The 17,641-nt window shown below is 39.4% G+C and overlaps 1 protein-coding gene across 6 annotated transcripts in view; it reads left to right on the top strand.

Moving 5' to 3' along the window:
* Window positions 1-753: 753 nt before the first annotated feature.
* Window positions 754-17,641, top strand: part of sbno2.L (strawberry notch homolog 2 L homeolog) — a 59,883-nt gene continuing 42,995 nt past the window's right edge. The window contains exons 1-4 of one of the 6 annotated variants that reach the window (XM_018225098.2): window positions 754-908; window positions 8,920-9,171; window positions 9,636-9,724; window positions 10,960-11,059. In XM_018225098.2, the coding sequence (XP_018080587.1) occupies window positions 9,046-9,171; window positions 9,636-9,724; window positions 10,960-11,059 (315 nt within the window). In that variant the 5' untranslated portion in view covers window positions 754-908; window positions 8,920-9,045. Of the gene's footprint in view, window positions 909-1,318; window positions 1,371-1,510; window positions 1,531-8,919; window positions 9,172-9,635; window positions 9,725-10,959; window positions 11,060-17,641 lie in introns of those variants that run through there. The other 5 variants (XM_018225116.2, XM_041585209.1, XM_018225108.2 and 2 more) reach the window with 5 other exon arrangements.

Here is a 17,641-nt window from a genome sequence, read left to right on the forward strand (position 1 = left end):
GGTCATTTATCAACACTGGGCAAATTTGCCCATGGGCAGTAACCCATGGCAACCAATCAAATTGCTGCTTTCATTGTTCTACTTGCAGCTGTATTTAAAAAGCTAATCACGGATTGGTTTCTCTAGATAACTGCCCATGGGCAAATTTGCCCAGTGTTGATAAATGAGCCCCGGTACCACTGAATTAGACGTCGGCGCGTCCAAATTTGCTGCCGACACCACCCCCCCTCGAAAAAAAAAAAAACATTTTTGCCACGGCCCCTTGATCAAGTAGATGCCCTTTAAATCTTAAGAGCAAGAGCTTTGAATATTGCTGATAACCACCAGAAAAAATCATAGCAATGTTTCTTTGACATAAGTAGAAACTGTAAGCAGGTAAAAAAAAAAAGAGCTCTGAAGAACTATTGGGAGCAGAGACTCTATTAGCTATTGCCTGCACCCTCCGAGAAAGAACAAAGCGGCACAATTATGAACTCAGACACTGGGATGCGAGGCTCTGGCAGAAACAGGCATACCTGGCAACCACCACAGGAAAAAAAAAACCTTTATTTCCTGGAAATGGAGACGCTGTAAGGATAAAAACCCCAAACTTTATGAGTAGACAGCCAGGGCTCGCCATGACTACGGAAGAATGTCACCAGACCCTTATCCTTGCATGACACCGCTACAATCCTTCCCAGAGAGCCATTCCCTTAAAGCAACTACGTGCAACGTAACTTCGCTTTTATACATTTCATGTGACGTTCAAGTCTCGCGACATGAGATTTGTGACGTCCGGATTCGATGTCCGGAAGGAATCGAGGAGCTAGACGGTAACGGCGCTGCGGGACTTTTAAGCAGCGATCCGGAACTGCGGACTGTGTTCAGAAAATCGGGACTGTCCGGAGAAAAAAAGTAACTGTTGGCTGGTAAGTGTTTGATAGCAGTACCGGCATCGGAAATATGTTACCTACATAGCTGCCGACACGTAGTATTATCATCTAGGGATGTAAACAAAAAGTGATTTCCTTGTACCTCGGCTCTGTAGAGAAATGTTACTGCCAGCAGAACCATAGGCTAAAATGATCCTATTTGTTATGTTGACTTTTTACACATGGAGTCACTGTTACCATTGTATGTTTTACATTGGGTGATGTATCATATAGTACCTATAGTTTTATTTATGGCTTATACTTGGCGATTATCAGCGGTTTAATTCTACATCTTCCAGTTTTCACAGTTTTGTGGTGTTTTGGTTTATTTTTAGCTGTGAGGCATAGACGCAAAGATCCGATCGTACAAATCGAGGATTCGTACGATTTTCGGACCGTGTGTGGAGAGTCCCGACATTTTTCGCCCGGCGGAGATCAGTCGTTTGGTTGATCGGACAGGTTAGAAAATTTCTGTCGGCTGCCGATAATATCTCTGCATGTATTGCCGATTTTCAGTGGGAGACTGTCACTAGCTTTGTCGGACATAGATATCGTACGATTGCTGTCAGGGGCAGAACATCGGCTGATCTGTTCTTTAACTACTTTATTTGATTGACTGGTAAGACTTTGATCTGAATGTTTAGTGGCAGGTCGGGAGATGGGGAAGTCCGATCGTACGATGAGTCGTACGATCGGATCTTTGCGTCTATGGCCAACTTTAGGTCCATAAATCTTTGGACAGAGACAACTTTTTTCTAGCTTTGGTTCTGTACATTACCACAATGAATTTTAGATGAAACAACTAACATGCAGTTGATCTGCAGACTTTCAGCTTTAATTCAGTGGGTTGAACAAAAAGATTGCATAAAAATGTGAGGAACTAAAGCCTTTTTTAACACAATCACTTCATTTCAGGGGCTCAAAAGCAATTGGACAAATTAAAAAACTGAAAATAAAATGTTCATTCCTAATATTTGGTTGAAAATCCTTTGCTGGCAATGACAGCCTGAAGTCTTAAACTCATGGGCATCACCAGATCCTGGGTTTCCTCCTTTTTAATGCTCTGCCAGGCCTTTAGGCTTTCAGTTGCGGTTTGTTTGGGGGCCTTTCAGTCCAAAGTTTAGTCTTCAACAAGTGAAATTCATGCTCAATTGGGTTCAGATCAGGTTACTGACTTGGCCATTCAAGAATATTCCACTTCTTTGCTTTAATAAACTCCTGGGTTGCTTTGGCTGTATGTTTTGGGTCATTGTCCATCTGTATTATGAAACACCTCCCAATCAATTTGATTGCATTTAGCTAGATTTGAGAAGACCATGTCTCTGAACACCTCTGAATTCATTCTACTGCTTCTGTCCTGAACACATCATGGATAAACACTAGTGTCCCAGTGCCATTGGCAGCCATGCACGCCCAAGCCATCATATTGCCTCTGCCATGTTTTACAGATGATGTGTTATTCTTTGGATCATGAGCTGTTCCACGCCTTCTCCATACTATTTTCTTGCCATCATTCTAGTAGAGGTTGATCTTGTTTTCATCTGTCCAAAGAATGTTTTTCCACAACTGTGGTGGCTTTTTTTAGATGTTTTTTTTTTTTCCAATCTAGCCTTTCTATTCTTGCATTGCACCCTCTGTATTTACTTTTATGCAGTCTTCTGTTTATGGTAGACTTGGATATCGAACACCTACCTCCTTGAGAGTGTTGTTCACTTGTTTGGCTGTTGTGAAGGGGTTTCTCTTCACAACAATGGAAATGATTCTGCGATCATCCACCACTGTTAACTTCCGTGGACGTCCAGGTCTTTTTGCGTTGCTCCAGTGCTTTCTTTCTTTTTCAGGATGTACCAAACTGTAGATTTTGCCACTCCTGATATTGTAGCAATTTCTCGGATGGGTTTTTTCTGTTTTTGCAGCTTAACGATGGCTTGTTTCAACTGCATGGAGAGCTCCTTTGACTGCATGTTGCTGCTTCATTGATAATGACATAACAAAGGAATTGCCCACACCTGCCCATGAAATAGCCTTTGAGTCAATTGTCCAATTGCTTTTGAGCCCCTGAAATGAACTGATTGTGTTAAAAAAAGACTTTAGTTCCTCACATTTTTATGCAATCTTTTTGTTCAACCCACTGAATTAAAGCTGAAAGTTTGCAGTTCAACTGCATCTGAGTTGTTTCATTTAAAATTCATTGTGGTAATGTACAGAACCAAAATTAGAAAAAAGTTGTCCCTGTTCAAAGATTTATGGGCCTAATTGTAAGTCCCCTTTATATACTATACACATTTATGTGGATCTATACTGAGTCATATGGTTCTGATGTTGACTTATTCTGCTACTAATACATGCCATTGATTTTTCTGGCAGTCACACTGTTCTCAGTATGTGATCCATGGGAGTGTTGTTTGGGATCAAGCAGTATTGCAAAATATTTATGCTGGGCGAATTTAAGTATTCTGGTGCTAGAACAATTTAGTAGTATAAGTCTAATCAGCCTCATTTCTCTGCAGGTAGTCTGAAATAGGCCTAAGGATGCTGTACCCTGGACACTGTGTCATACTATAATTTCATTCTGCTCATGCTGGTTTGCAGAAATTGTAAAACAATAACCAAATGCTTTATCTACACCCTAAAAATGAGGAGTGCGTAGCTCCTGTCATTCCTGGTTTAGCTTATGACCACACCACCCATAACACTGGGAGGTATTGGTGCACTGGATTTTGACAGACCAAATATGCTTTATATGCCCCACCCATTCACACCTTTAACTCCGACACTAGTAACACCAGTTTCTTAATTGTATTTCCCTTCTGTTCACACAAACGCCTCTGCAAAAGTTCCTTTCTGCTATGGGTAGTCTATTTTTTTTTCATTGCACCTGTGAAGCAAATAGAAACCTATTTTTTTTTAATATTTCAGTAGCAGACATAATTATACAGACCTATAATATCTTTTAACATTTTTCCAGGGGACAATATTATAAAAGTAGTTTATCTCTTTAGTGTGGCAAGCAGAATTTTAGCACCGGTTGTAATACAGTTATAGGAATGCGTTATCCGCAAACCCATTATCAAACTCCGAAGTACGCAAATAATGCAAAATTTTAAGTGATTTCCTTTTTCTCTGTAATAATAAAATAGTAAACTGGAGAGCTGCTGAATAAAAAGCTAAATAACTCAAAAAACATAAATAATGAATAAAAAAACAATTGCAAATTGTCTCAGAATATCACTCTGTACACCATACTAAAAGTTGATTTAAAGGTGAACAGCCCCTTTAAGCTATGGAGATCCAAATCCAAAGATCTGTTTTCCGGAAAACCTCAGTTGTCTGTATATATATATTTATTTATTTAAAAGCAATGTTCACATTAACAGGGACATTTAGATTGCTGTGTAGTTAGATCTTCTAAAGGGGTGGTTCAACCTTTAAGTGTGTTATAGAATGGCTGATTCTAAGCAACTTTTCAATTGTTCTTAATTTTTTTATAGTTTTTTTTAATTATATGCCTTCTCCTGATTCTTTCCAGCTTTCAAATGGGGGTCACTAAACCCAAATAAAACAAATGCCCTGTAAGGCTACATATTTATTGTTATTGCTCATTTTTATTACTCGTCTTTCTATTCAGGCCCTCTCCTATTCATATTCTAGTCTCTTATTTATATCAGTGCATGGTTGCTAGGGTAATTTGGATCCTAGAAACCAGATTGCTGAAGCAGTTTATTGGAAAGTGTAGGGGTTTCCAACAAAAAGCTTCCCCGATTGATATTTGGCTGAAAGTCAGCCAGATGTCTATTGGGCAGCTTTAAAAACCCCGTTGGATCAAGGACCGCATTGGTTCGTTGATGTGGCCCTTGATCTGACCACCCGTATTCTTCTCTTTGTGGATCAGCCCGATATCGCCTACCTCAAGGTGGGCATATCGGGGAGAGATCTGCTTGTTTGGCGACGTCACCAAACAAGCGGATCTCCCTATCTATGGCCAGTTTAACTTTATTTGTCATATCAGGAAATAACCATTGTTGTAGCAAGATATGTGTTAAATTAACATCTTATGTTTCTTTAACCTTTTTGTGGACCCAAAGAACCTGCAAATATGACCCTGGAACCCCAAGAGTTTGAAAAATGTATGTAAGCAGAATGCCATGTGGTGAGGGTTCATGTAATTTTGCATTTTCCATATATTGCTAAATATACATATGTAAATGCTAATGACATATCTGTGCTAAATTTAAAAATGTCATGGCCTTAAATACATAGTTGATTAGGAAGCAACAACACACCATAGGCAATACTGGGAGCTGTCATACATACAAATTACGTAATAGTTCAAAAATGCATACAAATGCATTTTTGATTAATTACATAATTTGAATGTTCTAGTGGAGACAATTCCCAGTATTGCCTGTGGCAGGGATTTTTCTGGCTTTTTGTAGTCAAAACAAAACTCTTGCTACAACGTGCTCTGTGTGTCACTGGCATTATGTATGCGAGTGCCCTGTTAGGGCAGAGACACACGGGCAGATTCGGGGAGACTCGTCGCCTGGCAAAAATCTCCTCTTATCCAGGGGGACTAATCTCCCCCGAACTGCCTTCCCGCCGCCTTGAATGAAAATCGCCGGAGCGCTTCATTTTCCGTAGTCGCCCAAGGTTGCGCTTCCCAGAGCATCGTATTGGTTATGCAGCAGTTTTAGATCATTTCCTTTATTCCAGAGACCTGGGGAATTCCCCAAGCTTCCTTCCTCATATTTCCTGAGGGTGTCAGATTTTACATGTAATTTACGATCTAATGAGAATTGATATGGTCAACATCCAAACATTCCTCTACACATTTTTAGAAACAGAGTAATTTTATAAAAGTTTAAAAATGGATGTGATCAGGTCACCAAACAGACAACACAAGACTGATTAACTCTCATAGTGTTTAGAACAGTGGTCCCCAACCAGTAGCTCGCGAGCAACATGTTGCTCCCAGTGGCATCAAAGAAGGTGCAAATATTTGAACTCCTGGCTTGGAGGCAAGTTTTAGTTACATAAAAACCAAGTGTATTGCCAAACAGAGCCTCCTGTAGGATACCAGTCCATATAGGGACTACCAAACAGCCAATCACAGCCCTTATTTGACATCCCATGGACTTTCTCATGCTGGTGTTGCTCTCCAACTCTTTTTTACATTTAAAAGTGGCTCACCAGTAAAAAGAAGGTTGGGGACCTCTGGTTTAGAAAGACTTCATGATTACACTGCTTAATACTTTTACTTTCTGTTTTGTGTTTACACACCCAAACAGCTAGGTTGTTCTGCTTGTTTCTAGATAAGCTTCACTAGACTGCATGCAGAGCCAGATGGGGGCAGAAATCAGCCTGCTGAAATCCGCAGGCTGATTTCAGCCCCCGAACCGCTTGCCGAATTTTCTTGTCTGGTCGCGTCAGGAAGTCTTGTGTCAGCTCTTGCACAAACAGAGTCGGCGGATTCAGCTACCGGTTGGCGGTTGAAATCAGCCTGCGGATTTCAGCAGGTTAATTTCTGCCCAGTTTGGCTCTAGACTGAGGATTCTTGTACATTGAATTACTTAATCGAATAGAGCTTGTGCTCAACATATTTTGTCTATTTTTTTAAATAACATTTTTTTAAAAAAATCTGTATATCTAGTAGTTCCTTTCCTCAAAGCCCAACAAAGGCTGGATATATGGGAATTTAGCGTTTTTAGGAGGATGCATTTTTTAGGTGGTTTTCAGCCTATTTTGGAATTCTTGCAAGTTCTCTTTTACCACCACCTTCTCTTCTAAGCACATAATGTAAACTGTGGGCAACTTTTTGCACTTTTTTTAATGGCTGCTGCAACTCCAACCTCCCACAGGTTAAACAGTATGAGTGTAGGCTACTGACAGTTCAACTACATTGAACAGTTTAAATGTTGTTTTCTAACTATCCCACTGCAAAAACAGTAGCAGCTGTTAACCCCAGTACATTAAACGTTACAGTACATTATTTCTATTATGGTTCAGCCATACTGTATTTCTAACATTTTCATGGCCTGAATTCAGTTTTGACCAGGGCAGCTATATAGATGGAGTTTGTATGTTCTTTCAGATAAAGCAGTTTCTACATTCCAAAAACATACAAGGGGATTATTACATTGGTGGCATTTTGGCTACGTTTGACACATTTCATAATCTGGGGAAATGCACATCAACTGTAACATTTGCTTCTAAATGTAACCCATTGTATATTTCCCATTCAGTTGGTTATTACATTTGTGGTCCTGAAAGTACAAGATTTTGTTTGCCCCTTTCCTGCATCTAAGAGCAAAATTGATGATTTTCACATTTTTGCAATGTTCAAGGCAGTAACATTTCATTTTAGTGAGATTAGCCTATCCATTTCCTCTGCCTAAATCCTTGTGATCATCGTTTTTCAGCTTTCCTCTAGGTTGTGAAAAGTTTCATTTGTCAGTCCAAAAGATGTTGCTCAATAAGAAAATGAGGAAGAAGTTATTCCAGTGCTTGCTCACAGCTCAGCACTAAGTGAAGGGATAGTCTTACTGTTCAGCTTTAAGTTCTTTAGTGAGCATTATACTGATTTATAAATGGATTGGCGATGTAGATGCTTAATGAGATGTCTCAGACTTAGACCCAGATTTGTGCTTCTGCTTGTAGCTATGCAGAACTCGCATAATGTCGCCTGAACATGCTAAGTAGGCCATACTTGCTGGCCAGAGCCTGAGGCTGTATGTGCAATAGCTAGGTGTGGCATTTATTTTGTATAGAGCGCATCTACAGATATTGATAAACATTGAAAAATCGAGATTTTTAAAATGAAAGATTTACCTAAAATTGAGTTTCTTGCTATGGTAATTAGGGCCCTTAATCCTTCTCATTTTTTTTATTTACTGCATGTTTGTTCCAACTGTCTGTACTGTATTGTGAAAATGTACTTTCAAACATTAATGTGTTATTATTGTAGCAAAACTTTACACTTCTAATTTTGTAGCCCTTGCTACTTACAAGGCTTACTTTAAATCTTATGGCAGGGGCATACAACACTTTCCTCCTCCGCTCCTTCATATAGCCTCAAGGACAGGCACAGCATCAGCCTGTGTAGAGCATTAAGCGTATTACGGCACAAATAAGCAAACTGTCAGTGGAGTCGCACAAAAAAGGGATTGACTCAGATCTGGTTTCCTCTGCCTGCATACAGACGGAGAAAAGCAGATAATCCACTCTGTGTGCCCTTACCCTTAAAGGGGTGGTTCACCTTTGAGTTAACTTTTAGTATATAAAAGCATGGCTAATTCTAAGCAACATTTCATTGGGTCTTTATTGTTTATTTTTGATAGTTTTTTTAATTTTTTGCCTTCTTTTTCTGACTCTTCCCAGCTTTTAAATATGGGTCACTGACCCCATCTAAAAACAAATGCTCTTTTATTGTTATTGCTACTTTTTATTTCTCCTCTTTCTATTCAGACCTCCCCTTCTCATATTCCAGTCTCTTATTCATAGCAATGCATGGTTGCTAGGGTAATTTAAACCCTAGCAACCAGATGGCTGAAATTGCAAACTGGAGAGCTGCTGAATAAAAATTTGAATAACTCAGAAACCCCAAATAAAAACCAATTGCAAAATTTCTCAGAATATCACTCTTTGCAACATACTAAAAGTTAACTCAAAGGTAAACAAACCCTGCTAACTATGCATCTGTACATTGGGCAGAGAATTTTTGTGCTATTGATATTGGTTGGTTTGCTGATCAGGCAAGTCTGAAAATGTTCACCTAATAATTATATAAGGAGGAAGACCAGCTTAATTTCATTTAATGCAGTTCTGACCACAAGGGCACAATCAAACAGAACATTCAGAAGGTGTCTATACCATGTATGTCCACATGTACGGTTTCTGTCTATTTAGCCTGCTGGCTGATCTGTCCACTAACAACAAATACTGTCTTTAGTTAAGTTTGGATTGATGTATGGATCTGTCTATTATTCATCTTTACTTTTTTTTCTTGTAGCACTTGGTTGGCCAGACCGTAAAGCTCCCAGATAGAAGCTCACCTACATCTAACTTATTTTTTCAGTAGATGTCTTGTGTACCCTAATTCCACCCTAATCACTGACATCATGCAGCAGGGACCCTAATGATCTGCACACTATCTGTGATGGACCGGGGGGGTGGATACACATATCCTGAGCCACAGCACGGAGCCAACGGAATGAGCCCAGCAGCTGCTATGCTTTACCAACCAAGCCAGCCTGAGTCTGAGGTGAGGGATATTTTCCAGGTTACTGTACTAGTTTATTGCTATGGTCTACATACAGCTGCAGGATATACCCATACAATATGAGTATGGTGACCAAGCAGTAGCTCGGTTCAAAAACAACAGACCTCCAGAATGGCTAAGTTCAGGGATGTACAGAGTATTTTTGTCCAACTCTGTTAAAAAGGATGGTATTTAATATCATCTCAGATGCATCAGAAAAGGTAACATCAGATATATTTGTGAATTTTAAAAAAAAAAAAAAGGAATTAGAAAGTGAGCAGAGCTCTGAAGGATATTGCAGCACTGTATGCAATTGGGCAGCGTTAAGTGAGGAGTATGTGTGAAATGACGTTTTTTTTGAGGCATTTGTAAAAATATGGAAGGTATCCTTCTCTGCTAGTGTGGTACACATTTACAATTACCAAAAGTGTGAAAGATTTTCTGATGCCCCTTTGCTGTGATTTCAGACCGCTTCACCAGCTGGCAACCTGTGGACACATTACCCATATTCACCTGCTCATTGCTTGCCCCATGCTTCTCTCACCAGCCCAAGTCAGTAAGTTCCTCCTTTGCCTATTTGCCTTCTTATTGATGCCAACAATTTGTGATCAGCACCAGCAAATACTTTTTTTCTTCACATTTTTTTTTGTTTACTTGATTTTTGCATACTTTGCTTTCTCTGTCACTTTGTGCTTGCCTTTCTTCAATGGCCACCCCCCATATATATGTATCTATCATATATCCTGTGTTTCTTTTTGTTTGGTTGTTGCCCAAAACATGTTGTTGATTCATATACTTCCCCTCACCATACCATACTGGGTGACAGTGGCCATTCTATGTATACAACATTTAGGTAGATTGATATGGTCCATGGAAGATGGAATTGTCCACCCTGTCCGTATATGAATGAGTTTAATAGGCAGCTGATGTCTATCCATGTATTGTATTTGTTTTGCTCTCTTATAACATCTATTCTCCTCTCTCATAGATATTTTGATACTTTGTCCCACCCCCACCCCCCTTCTTTCTTACTGCAGATTTTTCTTTTGTATTGTGTTCTCTTTCTCGTTTGCCTTTAGGCTACAGCCACAATGGGATGATTCTCGATCTGGAAATAAACACAGACTGAGAAACAGCCACTCCCCTTGCATCAGCCTTCTCATGTGCCGGCACCTGGAGCAACTGTGTTGGCCTGAAGTATATTTTGCTGCCAAAATGCATACTCATGCATACTCTTACTCACACACGAGAAGGCTGATTCAAGAAGAAGAGCTTCATTCTGAGAAGTAGAGAATCGGCCCTGTATAGCATTAGCCTTACATCCTTCAGTGTTGTCCGACATTTACCATTAAGTCTTTCTTTAAGTCTGCAATGTGTGTGGCTTCATTCTTTCCTGAATAAAATGACAATATCTTTCATAAGACCATGTCATAGGAAAGGGCACAAATATTTCTCTCACATACCTACATAGATGCAATCTTTCTTCCTTTTTTTTATCCTATATTCAATCCAAGTCCTCTTAGCCAAACTTTTTATATTTCATACTATTTTTTTATTTGTGTCCCTATTCCCATTTTTTTTGTCATCTTTTTAAGTCCTGTTCTCTATCTACTTTCTTATTGTATGAAAACATGTAGTGTTTACGTTTGACAGATGTTCCTCTCCTACCTTTTTTTGCTACTCTTGTCATCCTAGCTTGTTTTCCCAGATCCCTTGTGTGCTCCCTTCTGTAGAACCTTCTTTTAAGTTTCTTTTAACCTCTAACCTCATAATATTTACTTCCCTTCTTAGACCATTTTTTAATAACCCAGCACAATCAAGCCTTTTTCAAGACTCCGTCTCTCAAAGCTACTCTACTTCCTTCTCGGCATCCAGCTATTTCGACTTTCAGGTGGGTCATGTCTAAAATGTACCTTGTATTCTCTTGGTTCTATGCATCCTGACTCACTTTAATTTTTAGCCTTTTCATATCAAGTGAACTCATCCTTCTGTTTTTTTTTTTTGTTGTCACATGCTAAGGGCCGTAATTACTCCATTCAAATTCTCACAATGTTTACAATATTTAATATTGTTAGTTGGAATAAGAGCAATACGAGCTTATATTTGACATGTTTTTTTATGTAGTCCTGCTCAGCTATTGTAGCTGCAGGGGATTTTTCCTTTTGGTTTTGACCCCTGGAGAATGTTTCTGTCAGTTTGTACTCCTTTTGCTCTGTGTTGAAGCTGAATGCTTTGTTTATGTACCAGTCCATTTTTATTATAAAGCTACATACAAACCCCATTTGCTGCCATACAAACCCCTCCCCCAGATGTTCTCAGTTGAATGCTCCATATGTTTGGGTCTATAAAAGCTCAGAACTGATCAACATCTTCTGGACCAAGAAGGCACCTGCAAAGTTACAAAAAACCTTTCCAGAGATACTTTAGGTTTCAGGGAATATCTTGTTAGTTGCTGCTGTGCATTTACATGTTTATGATGAGCTGTAGCCAGGGCATACATGGAAATAGTATTTCTCTGCACACAAAATAAGTGTACTTAGGGAGTTATTTCAGGGATTCCAATACAACTGTCTAGTTATAAAAGGTATGTCTTAACTGAGGAACGGGAGTGTTTAGAGGAACTGTGGACATGGCTATATGTAACCTAGAAAATGGTAAGATGCATAATGTTTCACAGATTGAATTGTGCTCCCATGACTTTAGTGGCAGTTATGTGAACCCTTAGGACAGATGCAAAGACAGGACAGGAAGAGTATATGATGTAGCCTCTGCATCAGTAGGAAAAGTATTTAAATATTGCTTGCTGACTTTCACTGTTGCATTATAACCACATACTGAGGAATTTGTTAGTATAGTGAAGTGCTATTTCTGTCTGACCTCTGATCAGGTGGAAGCTACCTGTATTTCTAAATATGGGTAGCATTTCTAAATGAATAACTAAATTGAAACATTTACTGACAAACATATATATTTCCGGGTCTCTGTATCACAGGGTGCATATTTATAAGCAGCAACAGTGTATTAAGAAGGGTTCGATGTTTTAGTTATGAAAACCTCTGTATGCTTCAATTGCCTTGCATCAGGATTTCTTGCATGCATAAGCATGCTGTATACTCTATATCGGGATGTATTTTCATGTAAATGTTAGGTAATAAGCTATTTTGAAAAAGAAACAAGTCCATCAAGTTTTCAACTCCATATAAGTTGATCCAGAGAATGGGAAATATGAACTTGTAGTAGGCTTACTTTAGATTCTTAAGAAGTCCTGGAGTGCACTGCTACAATGGTTGGTGTTTGGTGATAACGTTCTTCTTAACAACAGACTCTGGGTTGCGGCACCTGGGTCACAGTGCCGACTGGGTAAGACTTTTGATTACCTATACATACAGTATATTCTAGATATGGTGAAACTCTTTGAAGTAGGACTGCTCTAGACCTTAAGCTTGGGGTCTGTGGCGGGATGCACCCGGCCCACGAGATAATTGGTGACTGTTTTTCAGGACTCCACATTCACATGTCTTTGAACATTGTATTGGGATGACTGGGGATTTGGCAGCTGTGCTCTCGATCTCAGTAGGGCACCCCCGCTCCAGGTGTAGGAAATGAACCAATTAGTTAGAGAACTAAGAGAAAGCAAACGAAGAGGCAGAACTTGCTGCTAGGTGCTCTTTATTGCACACAATAAAGAGCACCTAGCAGCAAGTTCTGCCTCTTCGTTTGCTTTCTCTCAGTTCACTAACTAATTGGTTCATGTCTTTGAACATATGGGACTAACAAAAGTGCTAGTGCTAGTGCTGAATGTATTTGTTTATAGTTATTAATATCAAACTAGTGGTAAGGTTTTAAATAAATAATTTCTATTTTACGTCTTCTCCCCATTAATGTTTATATGAGTGCTTCAGTAGGAAGGAGTAAAATTCAGGCACAGTTCGGCTAATTTCACAACACTGTTGATACACCTGAGCAGTAACCAAGTCACTAGCTTTTTTCAGCCAGCTGCAAGTAGAGCAATGAATGCAAAATTTAGTTGGTACTCGTAGGTTGTACAAATTGATATATTGAGACATGAGCCTTTGTATGTTTTATACATTTTGCTCCATCTGGCCATAACAATGGCAACAAAACTGGGTACCCAAGTATCAGTAGTTGGGCATCCTAATTTCTTTATTAGTGGAGGACTAAATTATCACTGTAATTTTACTTGCCATCTTAGGGTCTCTGGATGATAAATGGTTGTTGTGCATATGAAAATATGTATTGGGTCACCCAAAAGCTTTATCTCTGATATATGTATTTTTTTTTAATATATAGCCACTAAGCCAGGGGAATATATAATAACTTATACCTCTCGGTATAAATAATAAATGTATTTATTAACATTCTAGATTCTAATTGGATGCTATGGGCGACATGACTGGTGATGTTTGTCTCCAGTGTTAATACAGTAAATATGCCCCTCAGTATAACTTTTTTTTGTCCCTGTTGACTCAATGCTAGTAGACTTTTTTCTTGGCTCTGTTTATTTTTTGCCCTCTTAACTAAGTGATTGTATTTGCTTCATTGACTTTGTACAAATCAGACAATCTAGACACTGATTAACCTCAAAGTTTTGCTGAACTGTCAAATGAGGTACTTTCCATAGGCGCACTATCCCAACAAATATCGAATGACATCATGTGCTACCATTCACATCCAGCAAATGGGCTTTACCATATTGTGTGCCCCAATGGATGCCCAATAGTGCGGCAGGTCCCTTATGGCTGCATCTAGCACTAGTGTTAGCTCCTTTTTCCTGCTGGGTACAACCCTGTCCTCATAGACCGTGCCTTTTACCAGTGTGCATGTCTGTGATCTAAAATGTTATGTTCTGCATTTGGAAGCTTTGGCTGGTAATGGATTGTTATAGATCTGCCACCACCTTCTCATCACTAGTGACCTGTTGGGGCCTTTTCTTCTATATACCTGCAACAGCTTTGTTGGGTGCATTTACACGTTCATGTAGATATGGTTGCCTTTGGGCTAGTAGTCAGTTGTTATAGTTTTATCACTATGTTGTCATCACTATTGCCCTTTTGGGCTATTTTAAAACACCAGCAGCTATGCCGGGTACATATAGAACCAAATGTTATGTCTGTTGCACTTTTTCTGATGCTTGTGTGTTGCTACTAAGTGGGATTATATTGTTTAGCATGCTTAAATGTAACCTTTATTTTTATACTTTATTTTAATATTTCTTTCCTAGTTATCGTCGGTTGCAATTTATTTGCACTGCCCTGGTCCTTCTCATTTTATATGTGTTTACAACTATATCCATGGTTTCTTGGATTTCTCTTGGAACCATTTTGTGGAGGGAGGGTTTTAAATATTTGCACTGTCCACATTTATGTTTTCTTTCCTTGAAGAAGATAATGTAATTATCAAAACGTTGGAAATATATTATATGCACAGCACCTGTAAATCCCTTGCTACTACTTGTTAACTCATTGCTGGCACTGACACTCCTGGAACATATCAATGCAATAATTTTTTAGAGATGCATTAAACAATGCCACATCTCTCAAATGATTCCAACTGCATTTCCTAGACTGTGTCTTCCATCATTCCAAATTGTACATCATTCCAAATTTTCCCCTTAAAAACCTTGACCAGATAAATTCAATGTTTAATAAATGGGCCCCTTTAGTGTCTGCGAGGTGCTCTTAAAGTGGACCTGTCACCCAGACATAAAAAGCTGTATAATAAAAAGTCCTCTTCAAATTAAACATGAAATCCAAATTCTTTTTTTTTTAATAAAAGAGTTCATAGCTGTTGTAAATGCATTTAAAAATCTCAGCTGTCAATCAAATATTGCCTGCCCCTCCTCTATGCCTTAGGCATAGAGGCGGGAAAGGCAATTACTTTCACTTTCCATTCAGCACTTACTAGATGACACATTTCCTCTCCTTCGTTACCATTTAATTGTGTAACCAGTGCATGGGGATGGACATCGGGTCCCCCGTTCTGGTGCACAAACAAGATTTTGCGATGATGCAAGGCTTGCCTTAATAATAGTGTCCACAAAATGGCCCCTGCCTGCTTGCTGTAATTATGAATTCCTAAACCAAAGGAAACAAGATTCAAATAATCTATATCGTGTAAAAGTTTATTTTTTTGACAAATGTGATAAAATAGGATTTGGAATATTTTTTTGGGTGACGGGTCCCCTTTAAATGTGCTGGCTGAAAGGGTAGGTATAGCAACTGTTGGCAACAAGTCAATGACCAGTTTATAAATTTTATATCTATATATTTATATATTGTTTGCTGCAAGTATTATACATGATTCTCTTGGCTACCATGCTTATATATACCTTTTCCTTCAGTCACCATTTATCTTATTCATACGTTATCTGTCAAAAAAAAGATGTGAGATTATTTTGCATTGCATTTTACTTGCTTCATGTTATGATCTTCTTTTCTATCTCTGCTGCAGTTTTCCTTTTATTATCTGTTCTCATTTACTCTTCTGAAAATGCTCCTCTTGGCAAGTCCCAACTGCCACTGCACTCCCTCCCATCACTTGACCCTCCCCTGTGTCTGGCTGCAGTCCTGTGGTGACCCATACTGTATGTTTCGTAATGTTGTGCAGGGATATTTCCAGTAATGCCTGTGTGAGTGATTGTCACTGCTGGAGGGTGAGGTTGTAGTGTTATTTAGAGCCAGTTATTTGTTTTCCACCCCTTATTAAATACATGTAGTAGGCATACAGAATATTCCTAAAATTCCAGCCGCTACATTTTTGGTAAACCCCTAAATGAGAGGAATACATGTAAGCAAGTATGCATGTGATTTTATGCTGGTGCTTACATGCATGCAAGATTTAAATACTGTTAAATAATGTTAACCACTTAATGTCCCATGTATAGCCACCTTTAAAGCTATTTTTGCTACAAAACGAAAAACATGTAGTAGTGTTACATTAATAAAATTAAGTTTCAGTGCTTTTAATAAAATATTGCAGAGAACAACATTTCCTGGTCATCCCTGGCAGCATATTACTAACGATCGGGTAATTGTCTCTACCGCTGGGTAATCAGAAGAAACAAACACGCCCCCTACACCATAAGTACCTCCTCTCCCATACCTCCTTGTCTTTTGTTTCTTCTGGGTAAGTAGAAATGCAGGCTCGGCACTCGCGGGTCATTGATCCGATTACCGGGTGCAGTTTTTTGCGGCTCTCTCCACCTGAAGCTCTGCCGACTCTACAGTGCAGAGACCCTTACAGCCGGGGGGTTTTCTGGCGCTTTGCGCTTCCTTCAATGCGCTCCTCTATGACGTCAGTTGTGCGTCTGGTGCATATTAACCATGCGGTTTTGGCGTCCTATGCCCTATTCTGCCTGAATATTGGAATGGAGCCGGCTGCCAGTAAGCGTCCTGCTTCTAAGTCTGGGTGAGTGCCTTGCCAGCATTTAATGTTTTTATTTTTAGTGTGTCTTCGAAAAGAGCTGCTAATATTGGGTACTCTCAATTTTTTAGTGACCCTGTGCCTGTGGAAGAATCTGCTTCTAAGAAGCGTCATAGGCGAGAAGAGAGTACTGATTTGAAATCATGTAAAGCATGTGACAACCCTGCAGTTAGACACAAGAGGCTGTGTCAAGCCTGTCTTCAGGATTGTGCTGTTCGTGATAGTGGAAGGGAACCTTCATTGGCTTCTACCTCAGCCTTTAATCAAGAGTCAGTTATGCAATGGATTAAGGAAGCAGTTGCTGATTCTTTTAGGCAGACTGAAGGTTCTAGGGATCCACTCCCAAGTACATCTGTTGTATTACATTCTTCATCTTCAGATTCTGATGGATCTCATTCTTCTGAGGACGAATTGGAGAATGCTGAAGTTTTTGACTCTAAGATGATTCCTTCACTTATCAAGGCGGTTAGACGCACCCTGAGTCTGGAAGAGAGTCAGCCTGAGCCATCTTCTTCCTCCTTATTTTCTAAAAAGAAGAAAAACTTTTTTCCTGTGCATGCTGAAATTAAAGATATATTAGATCAAGAGTGGGCTAAGGGTCCTAGGAAGGTTCCAGTGGAGAATAAGTTTGAGAATCTATATCCTTTTTCTCAGGATTATTTGGAAATTTGGGAGAACTCACCTACAGTTGATGCCCCAGTAGCCCGTCTGTCAAAAAAGACTGCTCTACCAATTGACGATATTTCGGCTCTTAAACATCCTATGGATAGGCGAATGGAGACAGAATTGAAGAAAGCTTATTTGACAGCAGGAGCTGCTTGTAAACCAGCGATTGCTGCTGTTTCTGTCTCAAAAGCTATGACGGTCTGGGCAGATAATATTGAGGAAGCTTTTTTGGAGAACTCTCCTAAGGAAGCGATTTGTGAAGCTATTACAGATTTAAAAAGAGCAGCAGAGTTTTGCTTGGAGGCTACTGTGGATTTATCAAGAATGGCAGCACGCAATATGGCATATACTACGGCTGCCAGGA

The sequence above is a fragment of the Xenopus laevis genome, chromosome 1L, assembly GCF_017654675.1.
Source record: "Xenopus laevis strain J_2021 chromosome 1L, Xenopus_laevis_v10.1, whole genome shotgun sequence".
Lineage (NCBI taxonomy): Eukaryota > Metazoa > Chordata > Amphibia > Anura > Pipidae > Xenopus > Xenopus laevis.